This window comes from Arvicola amphibius, chromosome 10 (assembly GCF_903992535.2).
Source record: "Arvicola amphibius chromosome 10, mArvAmp1.2, whole genome shotgun sequence".
Taxonomy (NCBI): domain Eukaryota; kingdom Metazoa; phylum Chordata; class Mammalia; order Rodentia; family Cricetidae; genus Arvicola; species Arvicola amphibius.
This window is the reverse complement of record NC_052056.1, coordinates 124980453-125003766: the sequence shown is the minus strand read 5'-3', so window position 1 is coordinate 125003766 and position 23314 is coordinate 124980453. Positions and strand designations below refer to the sequence as shown.

At 44.5% G+C, this 23314-nt stretch overlaps 1 protein-coding gene across 12 annotated transcripts in view; it reads right to left on the bottom strand.

The window, feature by feature from the left end:
* Ep400 (E1A binding protein p400) overlaps window positions 1-23314 on the bottom strand; it is a 94099-nt gene that overhangs the window by 2860 nt on the left and 67925 nt on the right. For 6 of the 12 annotated variants that reach the window (XM_038345781.1, XM_038345780.1, XM_038345789.1 and 3 more), the window contains 19 exons: window positions 22084-22195; window positions 21627-21770; window positions 16569-16727; window positions 16293-16376; window positions 15751-15888; window positions 15455-15499; window positions 15215-15368; window positions 14569-14810; window positions 14255-14428; window positions 11669-11805; window positions 11491-11547; window positions 9060-9138; window positions 8627-8947; window positions 6974-7019; window positions 6789-6898; window positions 4979-5186; window positions 4667-4866; window positions 2619-2840; window positions 301-496 (listed from right to left, as the gene is read on the bottom strand). In XM_038345781.1, the coding sequence (XP_038201709.1) occupies window positions 301-496; window positions 2619-2840; window positions 4667-4866; window positions 4979-5186; window positions 6789-6898; window positions 6974-7019; window positions 8627-8947; window positions 9060-9138; window positions 11491-11547; window positions 11669-11805; window positions 14255-14428; window positions 14569-14810; window positions 15215-15368; window positions 15455-15499; window positions 15751-15888; window positions 16293-16376; window positions 16569-16727; window positions 21627-21770; window positions 22084-22195 (2828 nt within the window). The remainder of the gene's footprint in view (window positions 1-300; window positions 497-2618; window positions 2841-4666; window positions 4867-4978; window positions 5187-6788; window positions 6899-6973; window positions 7020-8626; window positions 8948-9059; window positions 9139-11490; window positions 11548-11668; window positions 11806-14254; window positions 14429-14568; window positions 14811-15214; window positions 15369-15454; window positions 15500-15750; window positions 15889-16292; window positions 16377-16568; window positions 16728-21626; window positions 21771-22083; window positions 22196-23314) is intronic. The other 6 variants (XM_038345782.1, XM_038345792.1, XM_038345790.1 and 3 more) reach the window with 3 other exon arrangements.

The following is a 23314-nucleotide window of genomic DNA, read 5'->3' as shown; positions in this document are numbered from 1 at the left end:
ACTCAGATTTGCCTAACTCTGCCTCCCAAGTGCTGGGATTAAAGGTGTGCACCACCACTGCCAGTTTCTATTTCATAAATGACAAACAAGGGAAATGTCAGAATGTTAATAGTTAAACTGAGAGCCAAAACTTCGCTTTTGGAAACCTAAGAGAATTTACACTAAGCCCTAGAACTAAATGTGTAAAGCAGGTATTAAGACAGAGCAAGGCAGTGACCATCTCCAACAGAAAAGGCTCCCTGTGTACCCGCATGGCCACCTGGGAAAGGCATACAGCAAGAAGAAGCTGCAGGAAGGTACCTGCTGTTTTTTGTGGCTGTCCAATTGCCACGCTGATCCCTGCAACGTTCATAGGCAGGGTCGTGACCCCCGGCGAGGAGACCACAGCTGCTGGGACAGATACCACTGGAGGCTTTGCCAAGGCCACCTGAGCAGGCTGGGGTGTCTGAGTTTGCATCTGCCCTTGTGCCTGCAGCTGAGAAGTAGGGACCCGGGTCTAAACAGTGAAAATAACAGGAGAATCCAGAGAAATTCAGACATTGTGTGTCCTTTTCTTTCCTACTTTTTAAAAAATATTTTCATGACCAGAGGCCAAGAGAATTACACAGATAGAGGAAAGGGGGCAGTGACACTAAAGGACAATCTCCCAGGACTTTTGCTTGTCACTAACAGACACATACAGACAGAATCTGTACAAGACTTTTGTGCTTGTCTGCCCCACTGCCATGTTCTGGTGTTCCTAAGATTTCAAACACTCATTTCTGTTCCTCATCCTGTGCCACTTACTCTCCCCCACATCACTCTTCCACCACACCCTTCTCTCCAAGATCACTGCCATGACCGCCTATCTGAAGACACAAACAAGGCAACCCAATTCTACAATTTTCCACAAGCATTCTTCTCCCTAAATTACATTTTACAAAAGGCAAATGAAAATGAGTCAATTACCAAAAACACATATAAATAAAAAGAAACCTAGAAAGGAAAAGCTACCCACAGTCCTAACGTGCCCACAGACGTGGGATTGAAACTGACATTCAGCCTGCTAAGCATCTGTTCTATCAGTGCAAAAATGCAACAGTAGAATGAGTCACCAGGTTTTGTTGCCTCTTCCCTTTACAACTGGCACTCTCCAAGTTGCCTGATGAAAGGTCAACCTTCATTGTCAACCTGACTGGATTTAGAACTCCCCAGGAGACAACTCTCTGGGAAAGTATGTAAGGAGGCTGTAGAGCAGAGGGGAAGACCCACCTGAATGTGAACGGGGAGCCCAGACTGTACAGGCTAAAGGAGCAGCAAAGTCTAACAAGCACTGGCCCTGGCCTCTGCTTCCTGAGCACAGAGGCAGTGTCACCTGTCTCCTCTTTTTCACACTGCCACAACTTCCCGCCACGATAAATACAAGTCACGAATCCAGTTGCTAGCCCACCTTTTAGGTCCATTTAGTGAACATTTAGTCATTTGATCTCATTACCACTGACAAAAGCTTTGTAAACAGCCCCACTATTTCTGTAGGAGACAAGTACTATTGTATTAACTAGCATGTAAGGTTTGTGGCCTAATTACAATCTACTCTGCAACAGCCCATTAAGCTCCTATCTACTAGCTGTTACCACTCTCCTGACTCAGTTTGTAAACACAGTCACAACAGGCTTGGGTTTTTTTTGTTTTGTTTTGTTTTTTTAAATAAGTTACCCCCAGACTCCCTCTTTGGTGGAGGGGGCCTCTCACTAAGACCTATACACAGAGCAGAGCTCAAGTACCTGGGACCCCAGTCCTAGCACAAGCTACAGTTGCCAAGTAAAATATCTGAGCAGGTAATTAGCCCATGTGCCACAGTTCCTTCACTTGCTAAAGATAGCTCATAATACAAAACACCAGGAAACTGGTACAGAGCTCCTTGGGAAGCACTGGTGGGCAAGCCTCCAACAGGCACTCATCGCTGGCTGTTGTGACACAGAAGATCCACAGCACAGTGACCACATTGTGTGCATATCCTCAGATATCACTATCTTGCTATGTTCCTTCCTTCAAACCCTCAAAGGCTCTCCCTGTTACCAAGTGGTCACTATTTAGCTGGCCATGGAACCTGGGGTGCCGGCAACACCAACTGTTCTGTGTCCTAGCCATACTGACATTGCCCCTACCCTTCCTCTGCAAAGAAGAGGACAGTCAGTAAGCTGTACCTACCCCTCACTATTCACCTTCTGTTATCCCCAACCATTCAGTCCCTAACAGGCCTGGTGACACTTTGCTGGTTCTATAAGTAGTGTTAGCACAACTTGCCAAAAGTCTAATATCTAATCATCCTCTGTAAGGACCAAATCTTCTGCTTCAAATCTAAGTCTGCCACAAGACCTAACATGATCCTGAGCACGCAACAAAAGCCTGGCTGAAATGCAGGTAAAGGTGCTTGTTGTACAAGCCTAGAAATCGGAGTTTAATTTCTGTAACTATGTAACAATGGAAGACCACCAACTCTACAAAGTTGTTCAACCTCACTACACATGCTATGGAATGTGCACTCCCTGCCACAAATTAAAAAACAAACCCAAAAAAACTTTCGGTAAATGCAAAGATGGTATTTTTGGACAATAAATATATAAACTGGAACTTACAAGCCGGGCCACCTGGAGGTTGGCCACAGTGGTGCCTGTGAGCAAAGCTCCAGGCCGTGGGGCTGTGACTGTGGTAAGCTGAGGACTCTGTTGCTGCTGTGGGGGCTGTGGTGTCTGCACTTGCACTTGTGCTGGCTGCTGTGGGGGACCTTGCTGGGCCTGCGGTGGTGGGGGCTGTGGTGGCAGCTGCATCTTCTGTTTCTGCATCTTGATGATATGTTCCTGAAACCCAAATAAGGTTATGTTTTCCGCATGCACCAACCATAAGCCCCCCTCCATCTCTAAGAATTCATGTACAGAATGTAAACCATCCCCACAACCAACTGCATACTGAATGAAAATCAGCACTTCACCGAGCGGTGGTGGTGCACGCCTTTAATCCCAGCACTCAGGAGGCAGAGGCAGGTGGATCTCTGTGAGTTTGAAGCCAGCCTGGTCTACAAGAGCTAGTTCCAGGACAGGCTCCAAAAGCTACAGAGAAACCCTGTCTCAAAAAAAAAAAAAAAAAAAAAAAAAAAAAAAAAAAAAAAAAAAAAAAAAAAAAAAAAAAAAAAAAAAAAAAAGAAAGAAAGAAAAAAAGTAAGAGAAAAAAAAGAAAAGAAAGAAAAAAAAAATCAGCACTTCATGGAAGTTGGGACAGCAACTCTTGACAGATCACAAGTTTTCCAGGTTCTTATCTCTCATGAGTCAGTTTAAATAAAGAATAATGACTTTGTAACTACACTCCATCAATAGTAATAACTTGGCAATAAACCTTGTGAAGATAAGATAATGAGTTGGGCATGATTACTCAAGTTTACAATTAATAGCACAATGGAAGTAAAGGGGGAAGGACCAGGTGTTCAAGGCCAATATCAGTTACGTGATATTACCTGATTCAAAAACAGAAGTTATCAAGACACTAGTTCAAAAAACAAAAACAAAAAAGACACCCCACCCCCTTCCCACAAATGTATGAGCTGTTCATAACTATCAGATATCTCGGGATATATCAGAAATGACAATGGCTTTAAAACTGAATTAGGAGAATGTGGGTTAAAAAAAAAAAAAAAGGAACAAGAAGGTGAGCAGGACTCCTGGCAGCTGGGCTGGGTGAGAAATGCTGACTAGAGCAATCTCAATGTTGGAGTCAGAGCTATCAGTCAATTTTTCCCTGCTGGCCTTAGAGTAGTGAGAACAATTACTCTGGTTTACTGGAAGAAAAGGGGCTGTATAATTCAGCAGCCACATCCTTGGGGGGCTTTGGAGCCCTAAAACATAATCTCTGAATGAGGAAATGAATGTCATAATTTGTGGCATTTCAAATGATTTAAGGCATGTGTAGGAACCACAGAGAGCTAGGTAGTTTTCATCTGAGGTATCATACCACCACTTCTCAAGCAGAACAAAACACACTCTGGAGGTCCCAACAGAATACTGACAGGCACTGTCACAAAAGAAACACGGGACAACTGATTCATCTCTGGGTCCTTCCCAAGCCTCACAGAGGCGGCCTCACCTCAGCTCTAGTGAGTCAAGCCTCTGATCAGCAGCTCACAATGTCAGACCCAGCAATCAGTCTGTTCACATTGCATCTGTTTTTCTGGTTCTTTTGATGCTGCATTTTTTGCAAGGACATAACAATTCCCTTCTAAAGTAAACACACTAGCACCAAAGACAGCAAGACAACAGACTGGCAAAATGAGGAACATCAACTTTCAAACAAGCAGTAAAGAAAAGCATACTTTGACCTAGCTACTCCAGAAGGGAGTAGCACTGAGGGATTATCTTCACACTACCCTCCAAGAAAGGTACATCCAAGCTTTTTAGTTCTCTGGAAAATGAGCTGTGGTAACACAATGCTTGGAGATGTAACTGCTGGCAGGAAACTAAGGTTTCCTAATGCTTCTTAGAAGAATGATTCACACTTACTAGATGGAAAGTTGCGTTAAATACAAAAAAGCAGGCTCTCTACCTAAAGACGATGATAGATTTTTGTAAAACAGGCTCTGAACTGCAGACAAGTCAGATAGATATGCCTGTGATGTTATGGTGAAGGATATGCTCACCGGTGCCAGCTTGCCCACAGCTTTGATCTGTGCAGGAGACTGGGACTGGCCCTGGAGCTGTGGAACTTGAACCTGGGATGTCTGCTGCTGCTGTTGTTGCTGTTGTTGCTGCTGCTGTTGCTGCTGTTGCTGTTGCTGCCTAAGAAGCTGGAAGTGGGCAGCAGGAGTGATGGTTTTTCCAGGTAGCTGAACTCCTGTGGCTATAAAGAGGTTGACTTGTTAGACCATGGCATCCTCAGCTATCCTGGATAATACCTGCAAGCTGAAGCTCTAATAGCAGATACTAGCTCAGGGAAATACCAAGCCTCTCACCTTGGGACACTTGGGTCACTAAAGACCGGGTTGGGGTCTGCACTGGAGTCAGGTTGGTAGTGACCACAGCTGAGGCTGTCACGGAAGTGACTGCCCGAACACCCTGAGTTGTTGTCATGGACACCAGGTCAGTGGTGGCAGTAGCTGGGGAACCAACTGCTCGTTGCTGGGTATGGACCACCTGAGCAGAAGCAGAACCTCCGGATGTCTAGAAAGGTAACACAGGAATGTTATCATAGTACTTGGTGTAGCTGCCAAGCCAAGGAAGTGTGAATTCAGCTAGGCATGGTGGTACATTCCTTTAATCCTGGCACTCCGGAGGCAAGGGAGAGAGGGAAGAAAAGAAAAGAAAAGAAAAGAAAAGAAAAGAAAAGAAAAGAAAAGAGACAGGAGTGAATCATGCAACAAGTTTAACCCTCAACTGTTAAACTGTTCAACTGTTCTGTATGGCGCCTCAACTGTTCTGGCGCCACCTGGTGAGGCCAGTCCATTCCAATCCCTCCTAGCTTCCCTTGGCATGTTCAACAAACCCACTGGTTACAGACAAGTATGTATATCTATGTAGTTCTGTACCCTCTCCAACTCCATCCATTTGTGTGTCTACCTACAGCTTATCAGAGAAACCACATCTTCGTAGAAAAGATATTCTCTAAACCCCAGCATAAGAGCTTTGAAATATCACTTCTTATACAGGAGACAGGCTGCCTCTGGGTATCAGAATATGAATTCTAATACAATGTGTTTTATTCTGACTGTGAGCTATGAAAGGAAAGCAAGGGGCTGACATCAGAAACCTTCTGATCGCCGGGCAGTGTTGGCGCACACCTTTAATCCAGCACCCGGGAGGCAGAGGCAGTCAGATCTCTGTGAGTTCAAGGCCAGCCTGGTCTACAAGAGCCAGTTCCAGGACAGGCTCCAAACCCACAGAGAAGCCTTGTCTCGAAAAACTACACACACACAAGAAAGAAAGAAAGAAAGAAAGAAAGAAAGAGAGAGAGAGAGAGAGAGAGAGAGAGAGAGAGAGAGAGAGAGAGAGAGAAAGAGAGAGAGAGAAAGAAAGAAAGAAAGAAAGAAAGAAAGAAAGAAAGAAAAGGAAAGAAAGAAAGAGAGAGAAAGAAAGAAAGAAATAGAGAGAAAGAAAGAGAGAGAAAGGAAGAGAGAAAGAGAGAGAGAGAGAGAAAGAAAGAAAGAGAGAGAGAGAGAGAGAGAGAGAGAGAGAGAGAGAGAGAAAGAAAGAAAGAAAGAAAGAAAGAAAGAAAGAAAGAAAGAAAGAAAGAAAGAAAGCAAGCTTCTGATCACATTTTCTGTGTTATGCCACAGAGGGCATTTCCTTTCCTCCTAAGGGATCATCTTCCCCAAGCCAACCTCTCTCTACCTTTATGCTTGTGATGGCTCTTTCTCCTGCCCAGCTGCCTTCACTCCGGGCAGCCAGCTTGCTTGCTGCCTTTACATGGCACTGTGCTCCACACTCCAGCACAGCACTCTACCAAGGTAATCACCTCATCTCCGCTTCCCACTAGTACACTGAGGCACAGTTAAGGGGCACCCAGGTCAAAGGGACTGACTGCTGTTTCTTCATATAGCACCTCTCCCTCTCTGAAAACTTGTCCTATAAGGAAAATCGCTCTTCCCTAATAATACAAAAGAGGACAGTTTCTTAACACCTGAGGATTCCCTAAATGATCAGCTACTTTTATAAAATTCAAACTAGACCAGTCATTTTTTTTTCATCTGTGGAACATTCAAAAAGCAAATAATCTTTCCAAAATATAAGTCATAGTAAAAGCTCTCTGAACATGGAACAACTCACAGTCAAAGTTCCAGGAGCCACAGGTGATGCCAAACGCTTGTTAATGGACTGGAAGGTAGCAGCGGGAACACCCGCTATTGTGTTCACAATCACGTTTCCACTCACAGTGCCTAAAGAGGAGGATGTAGGTGAGGCCAGAGGAGAAACACTGAGCTCCATTTCCAAGCCCTCTGCACCCTCCTCACCTGTTGGGATGCTTGTTCCAGTGACTGATGTCTTAATGGTTCCTGCCTATTGAAAATATAAAATTCAGGTTAACTTCAGGTCAGGCCTTATGCTGCACAAACTCTGCAAAAGCAATTACCATCAGTCAATGCAAATTCCTGAGCTTCAGACTCTAGCCTGCTCCTCAGCACCTGGGCTATTAGAAGGTTGCCTTCCCCTTCCCATGCTGCCCCTCACCCCATGCACCACCTCCATGCTGTGCCCACCACCACTACATTAACCACATGCAAGCCTCTGTGCCGGCTGCGTCTATCCTTCTCATGAATGCCTTCCTGTCATTCAGGCTTCAACTTTCAAATGCCACCTCTTCAGCAAGAATCTTCTTGCCGGGCTGGAGAGATGGCTCAGTGGTTAAGAGCAGTGCCTGCTCTTCCAAAGGTCCTGAGTTCAATTCCCAGCAACCACATGATGAGAAATGAGATCTGGTGCCCTCTTCTGGCCTGCAGGCATGCAGGCAGGCAAACCACTGCATACTTAATAAATTAATTAAATAAATACCTTTTAAAAATCCATTAAAAAAAGTCTTCTTGCCAACTAACCACTGTCCAAGCTCTTCCTGTGGTCATTACTCTATTCTACATAGGAACATGAACTTCAGTGGACAGGAGATACTGCTTATCAGTCTTCCTGTCAATGTTCCCACACCATACAGACTTAGTAAATGTATCATCTCAGTGAAGAAAGAATGATCCCCAACCACATTTAAAAAAAAAAAAAAAAAAAAAAAAAACACCACAGTTCAATGTAATGATTCAGAGTCTGAGAAGATCTTGGTAAGGTGCTTGCTTTGCATGTATGAAAATCTAAATTTGACTCCTAGCACCCATATAAAAACCCAGAAGTAGTGTGTATGCCTATAATCATTGTACTGGTAAAGTGTACACAGGACACAAGGATCCCTGTGGTCCAACAGCCGGCCTACTTAGCCAACTCTGCAAGCCCTGGGTGAAGGATCATCTCAAAAACCAAAGTGGATGGCTCCTGAGAAAACCATCCAAACCAGCATTCATGTGCACTTGCACATATCACACAAACACTTTTACACCTGGCTGATAGCCTCAAGTGTTATCCATTAGCACAGAGTCTGTTCTCTTCAATGTGGTTTCAATGTCTGTGTAATAAGCATCACAGAAAATGAACTAAAGTATAGATGTCAATGGGTATGTCCTTCAGGGTCATAACTCTGAATTTCCTTTGGATATTTGTGTACTTATGGCCTGAGAACATGAGTGGGCATAGGTGGAGCATCTTTTTATGCTACACTTGCAATGTACACTTGCAATGAATGAAGGGAGCAAGCTCATCATTCTTATTCTACAGAATCCAGCATCTTATTTTTGAGTCACACTTTTACTGCTCAGGCTAGATTTATACTCAAGATCTTCCTGTTTTGATCCCCCTTAAGCTTGGATTAAAAGTATATGCAACTACACCCAACTTTAGAACCCAGGTTCTCCTTAGTACCAAAGAGTGGCTTTACCCTCCCAACCCAGTGAGGCTCGTTCACAAGCCTTGGAGGATTGGCACAGTCAATAAAGACACAGGCTCCCCCAGGGAGCACCGTGTGTTCTCGCAGGGGGTGGTCTAGAGACTGTGGGCTTAGAGGCTCTCACCAGTACAGCAGCACTTCCCACAGTTGTCATTGTGGGTTGCCCCTTTGACTGTGCCTGCACAGGCTGGGGCTGGGGCTGGGCCTGGACCTGGGGCTGGACAGCAGGCTGTCCCGCTGGTGGCTGGCTGCCTGTTGCTTGTGGCTGTGGCAGTGGTGGTGGTGGCTGCTGTGGAGGTGGTGGGGGCTGCTGCTGCTGCTGCTGTTGCTGCTGCTGCTGTTGCTGCTGCTGCTGCTGCTGTTGCTGCTGCTGCTGTTGCTGTTGCTGCGGAGGGGGTGGCTGTGTCACAGGTGGCTGCTGTGCCTTCTGCTGATCAGCCAAAGCCTAGATGGGTCAGATAGAAAGAGAAGCTACTAAAGGAGCTGGACCCAGCCCGGGGTGACAGCATGTCACAGCAGCAAGTTTCTGAGAGGACCCAAAGTCCAGGGCACCATACCTTTTTCTCTTTTGCAATTCGTTCCGCACGGAGAGATGCAACTTGAATAGGAGGCAGTGGTTTGTCATAGTTGATTCCACTGAAAGGTAAAAAGTTCTTTTATCTACAGCTTCAGTTACATATATCAGCCATGATCAAAAATATTATTTGGAAAATTCTAGAAACAATTCATTAGTATTTTGTCCTTTGTTTTTTAAAAAGATTTATTTTTTTTTAACTATGTGTAGGTATCTGAGCCTATGCACATGAATACAGGTGTCTATGGAGGCCAGAAGATTCCAGGGAGCTGAAGTAACAGGTGGTTGTGAACCATCTGACATGGGTGCTAGAAACCAAACTCTCAGCTGCTGAGTCCTATCTCTAGTCTCACAAGTCACTGGTTTGAAACTACATATTGTCCTGAATAGTTTGATGAAAACAGGCACTGCCCCGTTCATTCCAGCTCAGGACGGAATGAGCTGTGTTTTGGTGCAGGGTGTCTATACTGTATACACTACTTATATACACTACTCATTCTGTCATAGTCTCAGCTACCAGACTGACTGTATTTCAAGTTTGTGTTAAAAACAAACAGCCTGGTGTGGTAGCACACGCCTTTAATCCCAGCACTGGGAAGCAGAGGCGGGAAGTTATCTCTGAGTTTGAGGCCAGCTTGGTCTACAAAAAAGTTCCAGGACAGTTAGGGCTGTTACATAGAGAAACCCTATTCTGAAAAACAAAGCAAAAACAAACAACAAACCAAAAAGCCCAAATGAAACCTGACTTGACTTAATAATGTAAAAAAAGTGTAGTGTTGGAAATGTGTAGATACCAAGAAGAAGTCAAGTAATGCTTAAGTGAAAGGTTTTTACTACAGAAAAAAAAAAAAAAACCAATACACAGAGGTAGTGGCTTCTCATCACTCTGGAGGCTGAGGCCAGAGGATTACCACAAAGTTCAAGACCAGCCTATGTTAAGGCCTAGTCTCAAAAAGAAAACAAATACAAACAAAACCACCAGGATACATGACATTCAGTGCTTTCTGCAATTTCAAGAATTTACTGCAATTTCAAGAATTTACTATCAGGCAGCACTTCATGAACTCTCTGGGTCTGCTCAGAAATATCTCCACAAGTCTTCCACAACTTACCAAAGAACCTAGAGACTGCCCAAAGCTACACCACAACCCTGGACAAACACTACTCCACCTCCTATCCCCACTAAATAGACAATTCTTTTACTAGCACTCCAGAGCAGAAGCTAGGTCATCATCACCCAGATAAATTACATGATAGGCCAGAGTGACCTCATTAATACCCATATCTAGCCCTTCAGTACAGTCTGTTTTTACCTATATAGGTCTGATGGCTCTGATTCTCTTGTCCTCAGCTTCCTCTCCAGGCCCAGCTCACATCCCACCTTCCCAGGGAGGTGACTGAATGCCCCCTATGCTGGCAACTGAAATTACTCTTCCCAAGCCCCAAAGAGCCTTCTTTATGTCCTGTACACAACCATCTGTGAAGAGCCTTTGCTCCCTCTTTCATGCTACATAGACCTCTGGAAGGCATGCCAGCACCCTTCATATGCACTGTGTGCCATGGCAGCCCTTGACCTACTAATACACACTAGCTTGATTAACTAACTCATTACACTCCACCCAATCAATAAGCACTGCTGCAGAGGTACATATAACACATGAGTAATACAGGGCACCTCTGAAGGCAATCCCTACGGCAAAAACACAAAGGACAAAAAACAACAAAGCAGGGCTGGGCTTCAACATGGTGGCCCAGCCCCAGGAGATGGGAAACCATGAGGTCATATGGTGCACTGCTAAAGGAAGCATAGCAGTGCTGCCGGGCTCTCGTGTGCACATGGGCAGTGATGAAAACAGAGAGGTAGCTGTTTCACCTGATCAGATTTCCTTCCTAAGAGTTCATCTCAGAGAACATACAAACAAACAAACCCACTGCCAGTATCCAGGCCAGAGCTCAGTTCCAAAGAGAATGTTCACTTTCTCCCATCTTCCCATTTCACAATCCAACCACTAATTAATTTACTTTTCATTTATTGAATAACCAAGTACACTCACCTCTAAACTAAATAAACCAACAAAAGTTGTACCTGCAGGGCAGAAGAGCCTGAGGAAGAAAGTTCTTTGCAATCACTTTCTTAGCCTTGGAACATATTTGCTATCCCAGAGAACAAAGCCTCTGCCAAAAAGCAAAAGGAGATGATGGCTCCTTACAAATGCAGAACATGACTCTCATGTATCTTGTCTGGCTGGCACACTCAAAGGCAAAAGACCTCAACGTTTCTCAAGTACAGAGCATGTACCACCATCATAGCCAAAGCTTAGATCATACTGCCTTACACTATTGTTCTACTGAACTTAAAGTGACTACACAAACTCATTTCGAAGGTAAAAACTGTGTCCGTTCCATAGAAGTACCTTTCTGCCAGCACAGAGGCATGCTTAGGGTTTTTCTGAAAGGGATTCATTCCAAGCCTGCCACAAAAACAAGAGAATGGTTACCAACAAGAAGACAACATAGTCAAGAACAAGTCTTGAGCACTAGCTTCTCAGCTGCTGCAATCACAGTAACAGGATGAAAGCCCAGGGAACATACAGAGGCTTGATTGGGGGGCTTCTCTTGCCAGCTGTCATTTTCATCAGGTCAAAGTGGCTTGTGTACAGCTGGGTGTGAGTGGCATTCTCATCCTGGGCATAAATCTGGCTTGTGCGGAGTGGACGGTTGTTCTTACTCTGAAACAAAATTGATAGAAGCTCAAGTTTAGACCATCAGCTTGACACACAACTACTCTGGAAACAACATTTTCTGAATTAGAAGCCTGTGGCTAAGATCCAGCAGCTGCACCCAAGTCCCATTCCCTTTCTTTCTTTTTGGGGTAACATAGTGACAACAGTTGCAACACCGAATAGCCATCATTTGCTGGTAGCTGGCAATACTCCCCAATTCTTAGAACTTTGCTCAGTTGAGCCTCCCCTTCACTGAGGAAAGAAAGGTTGCACAAAATATTCAGGGTCACACTCTGGATTTAACACACAGCAGGTAACAGGGTGTTGAGTCTAATACCCTGGACAAATGAGGCAGTGGTAATTCAATAGATACCTTCTACCCATACTGGACAGTGAGGGTAACAGGGATGTCTAAAACTGCATTCCTTGGGGCTGTGACATCATTTGTACCTAGTGATCCTTTCTGCTTAGAAATGCCATAGACAAACACAATTCAACAGTTGTCTACTTATTACCAAGACATCTTAACCCCCTCGGATACAGAAAGTCCAGAGACAGTCATGGAAGGTCAGAGGTCAGGGACAAGAGTTCACAACCCCAACTAGCCCAGGACTCCCTCTGTCCCTCAGTATCTCTAAACCCTGACCAACCCTATTATCACAGTCAGTAATGTATACCCAGTATAGTTATGATATAGTTAGGCAAATACACACATGTACACATCTGTTGCTGGAGGAATGCCTTAAGTTCAGAAGAGAATGCCAAGGAAAGTCAGAACTAAAAAATGAATGTGCACGGTTACATGGAACTGCTTCTTGAACATTGCCCCCTGTAAGCATTCTCCTATATAACAACAACAACAACAACAACAAAACTAAGGAAAGGGAGGCAGGGAGAAGGGAGACTAAGAGCCAGTGAGTCACACCCACCACCAGAGTGAAGGCAAGACAAGGCCAAAGGCAGGAAAGACATGTGTTCAACAACAAAGCCCTGGTTGGTTCTAGCTATGAACAACAGCTCCAGGGCTAAGGACAATGTGCTTCTTGGCATCTAGCCACCAAGTCACAGGCCTCAACAGGGTGTGAACAACAGGGAGGCTCTGATGTCCCTGAGGGGCTCAGTGAGTCATTTGTGTGGTTCCTTCAGATAAAGAAGCAAAGCCTCTATGCATAGGAATAAAAGGCACTTGATAAAACCCTAAGTGCTGTATTTCTGCTACTACAGTCTGGGCTCAATCTGAACCTCACTGTGTTCCTGTTCACAGGCACTTACAGAAAGCTTTCCATCTCATTCAGAACACCTCCTCGTACCTTATAAATATTTTGTGCCTTTTTCTTTGGATTAGCTTCACAAATCAGCTATAAGAGAAGAAAATATTTTAGCTTTATTTTTTCAATATTAAGGTAATGGCTGCTATAATTATTAAATGCTTCCAGAACATAAAGAGTGAATGTGAAACTTTAGGAAGTTTTATGGTGCAGGTACCACAGAATGGTATCATGAGGAAGGCTTGCTTTTTTATGGGGAAAAAAAAAAAAGCAAACAAATGCTTTTTTCTGAAATGAGTGTTTTAGAAATGATAAGAGATGGTTCAAAGAGTGGTCACAGAAGTGAGGTGAGTGTGGTGACCTCATCCTGAGGGCACATGTGGCTCTTCACACCAAAGACATTTTCACAAACTATACCAAAATAAGGACTAGATCTTGCTAACACTGCTGTTGCTCCTATGCTAATGAACATACTGATGTGTTCAGAAAGGCAGTGTTCTCTGCACACCTGCCTCGGCATCAGGGCTGAACATTTGTAAACGCTGGTGTGACATGGCCTGGGGATACTGTACAGAAAAACTAGCTGTCAAGTGACGGGGGGGGGGGGGGGGGGGAGAACGCTGCGTAAAGAGAGCCAAATGGAGAAATAGAACAGACAAATGCAAAGCAGATGAGGAAAAGCCAAGTAGAGGCCTACATGTCCCTGAGCAGCAGTACCGACTCATTTTGGTTGAGGATGCAAACCATAGCTGGCTTCTTAAATCAAAACCACAATGAGTTTGTCTATACTATAAATACTTTCAATGCTCAAAGTTAACCCAGAAACAGACATGAAAAGCAGCACAGAAAGCATGAGCAGACTCTTCTTTAAGTGAGATGGTAACAAGTCAAAGAAGAGTTCTTCCCTTACTCATCTGAAACCTGAATGGCACAGTTTTCTATACTGCAGCAACAGCAGAGGCCGGCACCTGGTTCATATGCTAACACCACATGATCAAGGGTGAGGTGACTGACTCTCTACTAATGTCCATTACGTGCCAGGTACTGTGTAGATGTAGGCCTCACTGATCAAGAAGGCTGACTTCACCACAGTCTACAGGACAACTACATTGCCCAGCAATACACAGCAAGACCTGGCCACTGAAGAGGCCAATTCTTCCCAGGAAGACCAAGGGGTACAAGCTCACCTTCCCTTCCTCTCTGGGAATGATGACATTCTCATAACGATTCCGGCACTGCTTAGACGACCGGTAGATTCGGCTGCAGGAGTTGACAACATCACTGACAAGGTCCCAGTTAGGAGTGTGAGCAGGCGACACAATCGTGAGGTTCAAGGGCAGCTCAAGTAACTGCTTTACAGCCTGGAGGACAAGGTTTCAGAGCAAATAGGTCAACGTACATTCAAATGCCAAAGACACATGACAAAGCACTATGAATCACCAATGTGGGGGAGCAAACAAACCATGGGAATGCTCATCCCAAGGACAACATAGCCATTTACCTGTAGCAGGGCCCAGTCTTCACCAATGAGCCAGTCAGGACTGTCTTGGGCAGGTTCCCCCGAGGACTTGACATAGGTAGGCAGAGGCTTGGCAAAGGGTGCCTGCTGTTTTAGTAGCAGGTTCTTCTTTTGCTCCTTGCCTTCACGTCGGATTTTCAACATGCCTGGTGTCGCCCGGTCAAACAAGGATCGTGGCGGGACAACTGCCTCACCATGCCGCTGTTTCTTCTTCCTGCCTGCAGCTAAATGGGGCAGAGTTCAGCAAAACAGGACACTGAGAGATTTCCTCACCAGTGGAGTGAAGAAAGGGAAGAAGACACACAAGAGGCATGTAGACTGAGGGGCTAATGGAAACAACTGCTAATGTAAAATCACTTTCTCGATTTGTCTGTTTTGGGGCTTCAAAACAGTCTCACTCTTTATTTAGCACAGGCTGGCCATCAATTTTTATGATCCTTCTGCCATCAGCATCCCACATGCTGGGAAGGCAGGTATATGCTATGGCACTTAAGCTTCTAGTGGTTTTGTAGTACTAATAACTGTAACCATCAAGGCTTCTCCCCTGAAATGGGAGGAGCCGGAAACATGGTACAAAAGACAATGGCTGGGTCACTCCTCCCGTTCCAGCATTTAGAGAGGTACATACCTGAAGGATCTGTTTTGTGTCTCTTGCGCTCCTTCCTCACATAAACAGGAGGCAGCTTAGCTTCTGGGATGGGTGTGGTCTCATACATGAGACACATAACCGAGTCAATGTAGATGTCATTGTCATCCTGAGGAGGAGTGGGTGGTGTCCAGAGCTGCATAGAGAAAGCAGGTTCTGTAAGTTACCAAGCTATGGGAAGGTTGGCCTTTGCTCAGGCATTCAGGGAGAGGGGTCATGTACCGGCATGACTTCTGTTTGTCCATCAGGATCTTCATAGACATACTCCTATGGAACATAAACAAGTTTAAAATATAACAAAGCCTTTACCTCATGCTATATGCCACAAATCACATATTTTCATCAATATTCAAGCATGACTGTAAATTTAAAAACTGTGTTTTAAAAGAGTATGAAAAAAACCTGTGTTTTATTTAAATCCTGAAAATACCATCCACTGAGGATTAAGTCACTATCAGTTAAGGCCTCAAAGTGTCAGAACAGCAGTCAGGTGAGAATGGAGCTGAGTGCTAGTTTACCATGCTGTAGGCGTCTTCGCGAGTGTAGGTGAGAAGCTCTGCCTCCTCCTGCTCAAGCTGCAACTGGGCCTCCCTTTCCTGCAGTGCCCTAGCATTGCGGGATTCCCAGTCCCTCACTGATGCCATCACCAAATCCTGCTAAGAAAAAGCACAGGGGAAAAGAACTTTCAAGATCAGAGGAGGCAGGTTGCTTCTTCCTAGTACTCAACTCCCCCAGCCACTGTACACACACAGTAGAATCCTATCTTCCCAAAGGGATGTCTCAGTTCTTACTGATGTAAGTGCTCTACCTCTCAACATGTAACCCTGTATTAACTCCAAGCTACTTCAGAACAAATGCAATGACGTCAAAGTGCAAAGCAAGTGTTCCAGCTGCCTGAACAGGGCTTGGAAGATCTCAGTCTCAGTAAGGCATGCACTGCAAGGATTTGGCTTCATCCCTTAAATTTCATGGAGTGGAGTCATAGTCACCGCAAATCAAATTCAGCACTGAGAATTTTTACTTTTAATATGTTAAACTGACCAAAACTTGATTCTCTTACCTCATTGCTTCTCTCTTTTTCTTGTTCAATGGTCATATGGAACAATTCCAAGTAATTCAATGCATATTTTTCAATTGGTGTAAGCTATTTCAAAGATACATTTTTTAAAACAGAGTTAATAGCAATTTAATAAAGATCAATAATATTCCTCATAAAATCCTCTCACAGACATTTAATTTAAAAAGTAACTGTTCTTAGTCAAAGCAAACAAAACATATTTTACAAAAGGGTTCAAATGCTGAAATTCTTAGCTTAAAAAAAAAAAAATCCCCAAACCTGTTCCATAAAATCAGCCAGCTCCTCCAGCTGGGATGGCTCCTCATCATATCTAGAGCCGTCTGAGTCTGAGGACACAACTACAGTGCTGGATCCAGGCACGGCTTCCTCTGTGGACCTCTGGGTGTCTTCCTCCAGATACTCAATACTCTTGAGAGCCTAAAGGGAGTGTGCACTGAGACTTGGTGGTGGACTTGGCAAACAAAGGAGTTTGTAATGTTAAAGTAGCTACCTGTACTGTAAGCAACCAGTAAGCCTCCAGAGGGACTTCCCTTCTTTTACTATTTTCATATACATGCTCAGACATTCCAGTGATAAGAGATATAGATGGATCTAAAACTTCTAAAATTACTATCAAGATAGGTGGGAAAGCTTCACGGAAAAACAAAACACTGTCATGGGTTACAGATGGTAACATGCCAAAAGAAACATGGAAAATGAGGCCACCAGTAATTACAGACTCTAAGAATGAGAAGGGACCATGTGGTTTTATCTCACACCTAGGATATGGTACTAACCATAGGGACACAGCGAAAACAGGACAGAGACCTATTTAGAGTCCAAACATAAAAGAAAGTCCATAAAAAAATAAAAAAAAAACTGTAGCAAAGGTGCTCAGAACATACAGGACAGCTAACTTTATTAGAATAAGAGGCATGTATATTAAAAAGCTGCCACCAATGCCTCTAATTCCATCATCTGGGAGGCAGAGGCAGGTGGATCTCTGAGTTCAAGGCCAGCTTGGTTTACATAGTGAGTTCCAGGACAACCAGAGCAACGTAGAGAAACTCTTGTCTCGAAAAACATTAAAAAGCTGCCACTGTTCACCTCCTAAGTACTGGAAGCACATCATGGCTGGGAATGTAAAAAGAGGTGCTCACACGTGAGACAATATAACTATGGTTTAAAAAAAATCATAAACCATGCAACCAGTTCTCAGAGTATTTGGCAAAACCTGCAGTTTAAAAGATGATCATACTGCACTAGACCCACAAAAACCATTTCCAGAAGACAATAAAGGAAAGCACCATGGTGACCTGGAGAATCTTTGAAGCTGGTTACAGAAAGCCCTGATGATGACGACAGATGTAGGAACTGCTGTGGGATAATGACCTTGTACACTGTGAAGATTCACATTCATATTGGTTTAATAAATGCTGACTGGCCAGTAGCCAGGCAGGAAGTATAGGCAGAATGATCAGACTAGGAGAATTCTGGGAAGAGGAAAGGCAGAGAGTCAGTCACCAGCCAGGCGCAGAGGAAGCAAGATGAGAATGCCTTACCAATAAAAGGTAAAAAGATATAGATGGATCTAAAACTTCTAAAATTACTATCAAGATAGGTGGGAAAGCTTCACGGAAAAACAAAACACTGTCATGGGTTACAGATGGTAACATGCCAAAAGAAACATGGAAAATGAGGCCACCAGTAATTACAGACTCTAAGAATGAGAAGGGACCATGTGGTTTTATCTCACACCTAGGATATGGTACTAACCATAGGGACACAGGGAAAACAGGACACAGATAAGAATTATGGGTTAGTTTAAGTTGTAAGAGTTAGTGAGTATTAAGCCTGAACAAAAGGCCGAATAGTTTATAATTAATATAGGTCTCTGAGTATTTACTTGGGACTGAACGGCTGTGGGTCTGCGTGGGACAGAAACTTCTGTCTACAAAGAATCTCTGTTTAGCAAGATAGAGAACAATGGTATGGATGCCCTGAGTCGGTAAGATATAAAGTACACAGAAGAAAAGTAGAAAAAAAGAGAAAACCAAAACAACCTTCAACAAAGGAGAGACAGTAAGACGGCTCAACAGGTAAAGGTTTGTGACCTGAGTTCAATCCCCAGAACCCACATGGTGGCAGGAGGAAACTGACTCCTGCAAGCTCCTCTCTGACCGACACCAACGTCCCCATCCCCACTATAAGTAAAAGAATCAACTGGAGCAAGAAACCAACCAATCCCTGAGCACCTTGACTCTGAGCTCAGAGCCAATGAAAGAAATACACCCTGGATCTGAGACCTGAGCCAGGGAAAGACACTCTTAGCCCTGAACCCAGAACCAAAGAAACATGCCCAGACTCTGAAACCAGTGCAAAGAAACATATGTTGTCCCTAGAATCAGAGTTAGTGAAAGAAATATGCCTTGGTCCTAAAATTAGAGACAAAAGGCTAAAAAGGACCAGTGAAAGAAACACAATTTGACCCTGAGAGCAGTCATCTCTGCCCCTGACCAACTAAACTAACCAATATCTGAGAAGGGAAAACTAACCAATCCCTCTTTTCCCTGGGAAAACTCAGTCCCTAAGAAGCCCTATATAAACTGTAATGGATTAAGTAAAATTCTGATCCCCAGAGCTAATCCCTGAGTGGCTGCAGCAGGCAGTGGGCCATGAGACCAAGCTGCACATACCCCCCCCCCTGGGGAGGGGGGGGGAGGCAGCAGGCTGCAGTCCTGAGAGCAGCCAGTCCCAGGCAGGGACAGCGAGGCAAGTCCCACTAGAGAGACAGACAGATGGGGGTGGGGTGTGTGGCTTGTATCTTAAAGGGATAGAGCAGACCATTACATAAACCTCTCTGCCAGTTCAGTTAGAGGCTGCCTTTTAACCATCCCCCCACCCCCCCACCCCCCCCCACCCCCGCAGAGGCAGCCACTCTCCTGAGTTGCTCCTTCTCAAATAAATCTCTTTCTTAAAAAAGTCTTGGGGGTGACAATCTTCATTCCCCAGCACAGAATAGAAGAACCTGTCTGGGACACAGAATAGAAGAGCCTTGCCAAGATGTTCCCTGGGGTGGGGGGTGGGGTGGCGCATGGTGGGGCTGAGCAGAAAAAGAAGCAACATTTCACTGGAGCGGGAGGAGATTGCTACATTTCTGCAGTGGCTTCCCCTTTAGCAGAGTGTTAGCAAAAAAAAGTAAAAGTAACATCTTGCCCAGAGAAGAAGATAGCTCTGCTAGGTCATTCCCTTACCAGAACAGAGAAGAGCTCAGCTGTAGCCACTCTCCAGGAATAGAGTAGAATTGCTATATCCTGTGGGGAGACCATCCCCCACCACACCCCAGCTTCAGGTAGCCTGGCTTCCTGATAAAGCAGGACACCTTTCCTCCAGGGCTGAGCTTTCCTATTGCAGCTCCAGCCTTCAAAGCTGTCCTGTTACAGCTCTAGGTAGACTGGCTTCCTGAGAAGTCAGGACATCTTTCCTCCAGAGCTGAGTAGTCCTATTGCAGCTCTACCCCTCCAGAGCTGTTCTATTGCGGCTCTAAGTATAGCCTGGCTTCCTGATAAGTCAGGATATCTTTGCAGCTCCAGAGTTGTAACACCCACACTCCCCTACACACATACACACACACACACACTAACGTTAGAAAATATGGCTGAAGAGATGGTTAAAGAGCACTTGTTGCTCTTTCAGAGGACCCGAGTTCAGATCCCAGTGCAAGGGAACTGATTCCCTTTTCTGGTCTCTGCAGTCACCTGCATGCTCATGAGCACGTGCACGCATGCACACACACCTCCAGGATCCAAAAAACTTGATCAGGCAATTAAAAGAAAATTATCCAGGGGCTGGGGTGAGGTTCAGTGGTACAGGTTTACATGATGCCTCGGGTTTCATCCCCAGCACTAGGGCAAAGGAAAAGACCTTCATGGGCAGCAAACTCATGAGAAGGTGTTCAGAGTCACTACTCAACAGCAAAATACAAAATAAAGCTACCCCATGAGACCATCAGTTTAAGAGCAAGGCCAGGCAGTGCTCAGTAGCTGCAGCACTCAGACACTACTGAGCTCTATCCACTAGTCATATATTCAGGATATGCTGGCCAGAGACCCCATTCAAGGCCTTACATTCAGTAGGAATGCATATACTTGCTTATATGAGACACTGCAAAAGTATACTTCAAAACAGATCAGATGAACAATGTAGTGAATTCATAAATATCGTTCTCCAGAATAGAGCCAGATACATTAAGGCCACATGAAAAGAGCAGAATTCCATTCATATCCAGCTCAAGATAGGCAAATGCAGTAAGACATCAAAAGAATAGTCTCTTCTGGAAGAGAGTGGCTCAAGGAAGAAAGAGGGGTTTTCTCAGTAGTTCACTTTTAGGACCAGAAAGTAGCTGATCATCACTGTTGGTAAAGACAAGCTATGAGAGCATGACGCACAGGCCAATAGCAGACCAGGGCACTGCCACACACCATCATTCATGGCCTTTGCAGAAAAGCAAGTAACAAGACAGTGGTCACCACCCTAGCCCAACAGCAAAATAGACATGTGACAGCTTCCTTGGGGAGGATAGTCAAAAAGGGCATGGAGAGCAGGGCCTAAAGAGGAAGGAACCCCATCCCTTCACTTGAAGCTGTGGTAAAGAAGAGGTATTTAGCAATCCAGGGGCCTAGTCTTGGAGTAAAGAGAGCCTTGGTCAAGCCAGGAGGGAGGACATTTAAGTATCCCTGACAGGTATCTGCTATGTTCCTATACAGATGGCCACTGCACAGGACCCATGCATGCAACTCCAAATCTTCCAGTGCCTGCATTGCAACAGTAATATCCCTCATATAAATTAAAACACTGCACCCTAAAAAGGCACCAACATGAGAAATGCTAAAGAGACATATTCTAGGGCCTCATCTAAATCTTCACAATCAACTGCTCATTTTAAAGGGACAGTAAATTCAACACAGGTGAGCACGATTTCTAGTGTTTGGTGGCGACATGGGACTGGTAGTTCTTTGAGTCAGGGGAGTAAGAAATAAAACAGCTCAACACAAAAAATCAAATATGGCTCAGAAAGTCCTGATGGAAAGAAAGAAGACAGTGGCTGGCATCTTCTCCTCTACTCCCTTGATATTTCTTTACAGTTGAGACAGAGGAGGAAGGAAAGCAGAAAGGCTGCAGGATCAAGGGTGGGGAGAATCAAGTAAGAGTAAGGACTGAGAACTCAGAAGATAGGTAAGTGAAACCATATGACCATATTGTGAAAGCACACAGTCAAGACTCAAACAGACCATTCATTGTTAAACAAGTCTTATGGATGAACATCTATCTCCTCACCTCTATGAAAGGTCTTGCAATCTTGGGTGCAATGGTTTCACTGACAGACGGTTCCTGAGAAAGCACCACAAATTCTTCAGCTTTCACAGGAAAACCAGCATCATCCATGGGCGAGTAAACTTCAAACAGCTCCTGGATAGTTCGCTGAACACAAGCAATGAGCACAGTCATTTCTAGGACAGACCCACTCCTGAACCTAGGTGACCTGAGCCTTGGGCAGCATAAAACCCACCAGAGAATCATTCCTCATTAGTGAACTGAAATCAAAATAAAACAATTCTGTTCACTGTGGCATTCCTCACTGAGTGAAGTAGGGAGGTGGGACAGGGTTCCCCTACGTAGGCGAGGCTGATTTTCAAAGTCTCAGCCTCCTGCCTCAGCCTCCTAAGTGTTGAACTACAGTGCTGCACTACCATGACCAGTTAGTTATTGAGGGTTCCTAACAAATGAAAGCTACCTGAGTTAAGAATGCCATGGAGTAGTCATTTCCCTGAGCAGCCACTTCACGGATCAAATCTTTAGTTCCATTTTTCAACAATTTCTCTTCAATAGAATTGCCACTGACAAGCCTACAAAGGAAAAGAGGAAAAAAATACGTATGTATACATGTACAGATGAAACAATAGTTAAGTCACCTAGAAACACGTCAATACCAGGTACAGGCATCCAGGTGGTAACCAGAGAAGCAAGAGATATCTCACATGCTAATCAACAACTATTAAGTCAGTGTCCGTCAAACTCTCTCCAATTTCAACTCCAGTGAGCTCTGGAGTCTGTGGTGCATCCCTCTACTTGCCAATGTTTCTCCCACCATATTCAACCTATATATGTCTCACTGAGTCCTGCACTCATCCCCACTGTCTATCCTCTGACACAAGCAGAATGATTCTGACTTGCCCAGTAAGAGATGTCCCATTCTCTCTTGAGTATGAACAGTATCCATCTGTCTCCTACAAATTGCTAGGTCAACAGAGTGCTGTGGGGGTTGTCCCCACTTAACAAACAATAGAATAGTCTCAGGGTAGTACCCCAAGCAGAGCAGGACCCATCATCCAGTCTATTCTCTCTCTCTTCTCTCTCTCTCTCTCTCTCTCTCTCTCTCTCTCTCTCTCTCTCTCTCTCTCTCTCTCTCTCTCTCTCTCTCTCTCTCTCTCTCTCTCTCTCTCGTTCTTCGAGACAGGGCTTCTCTGTAGCTTTGGAGCCTGTCCATGAACTCACTCAGTAAACCAGGCTGGCCTTGAACTCACAGACATCTGCCTGCCACTCCCTCTGGGATTAAAGGCGTACACCACCACTACCACCAGGCTTGCTTGCTAGCCTTCTTTTCTTTCTTTTTGTCTGTCTTTCTTCCTTTTTTCTTTTTTGGTTCAGTCTATTATTTTCTAGTTCACTGCTTTGTTTTAAAACATAGTTTTAAAGCATTTTTTTATATGTGAGCATTTTGCCTGTACATCATTTGCATGCCTGGTGCCCATGAAGGCCAGAGAGTGGCACTGTAGCACTGGATTCACTGAGACTGGAGTTATAGACAGTTGGTGAGCTGCTATGTGGGTGCTGGGGCCTCTGAAAAGCAGCCATCTCTCCAATTCTGCTTGCGTGCTTTTAGGATACTAAATGCTAAAAGTTAAGAAATCTTAAACTACTTTTTTTTTTTTTTTTTTTTGGTTTTTCGAGACAGGGTTTCCCTG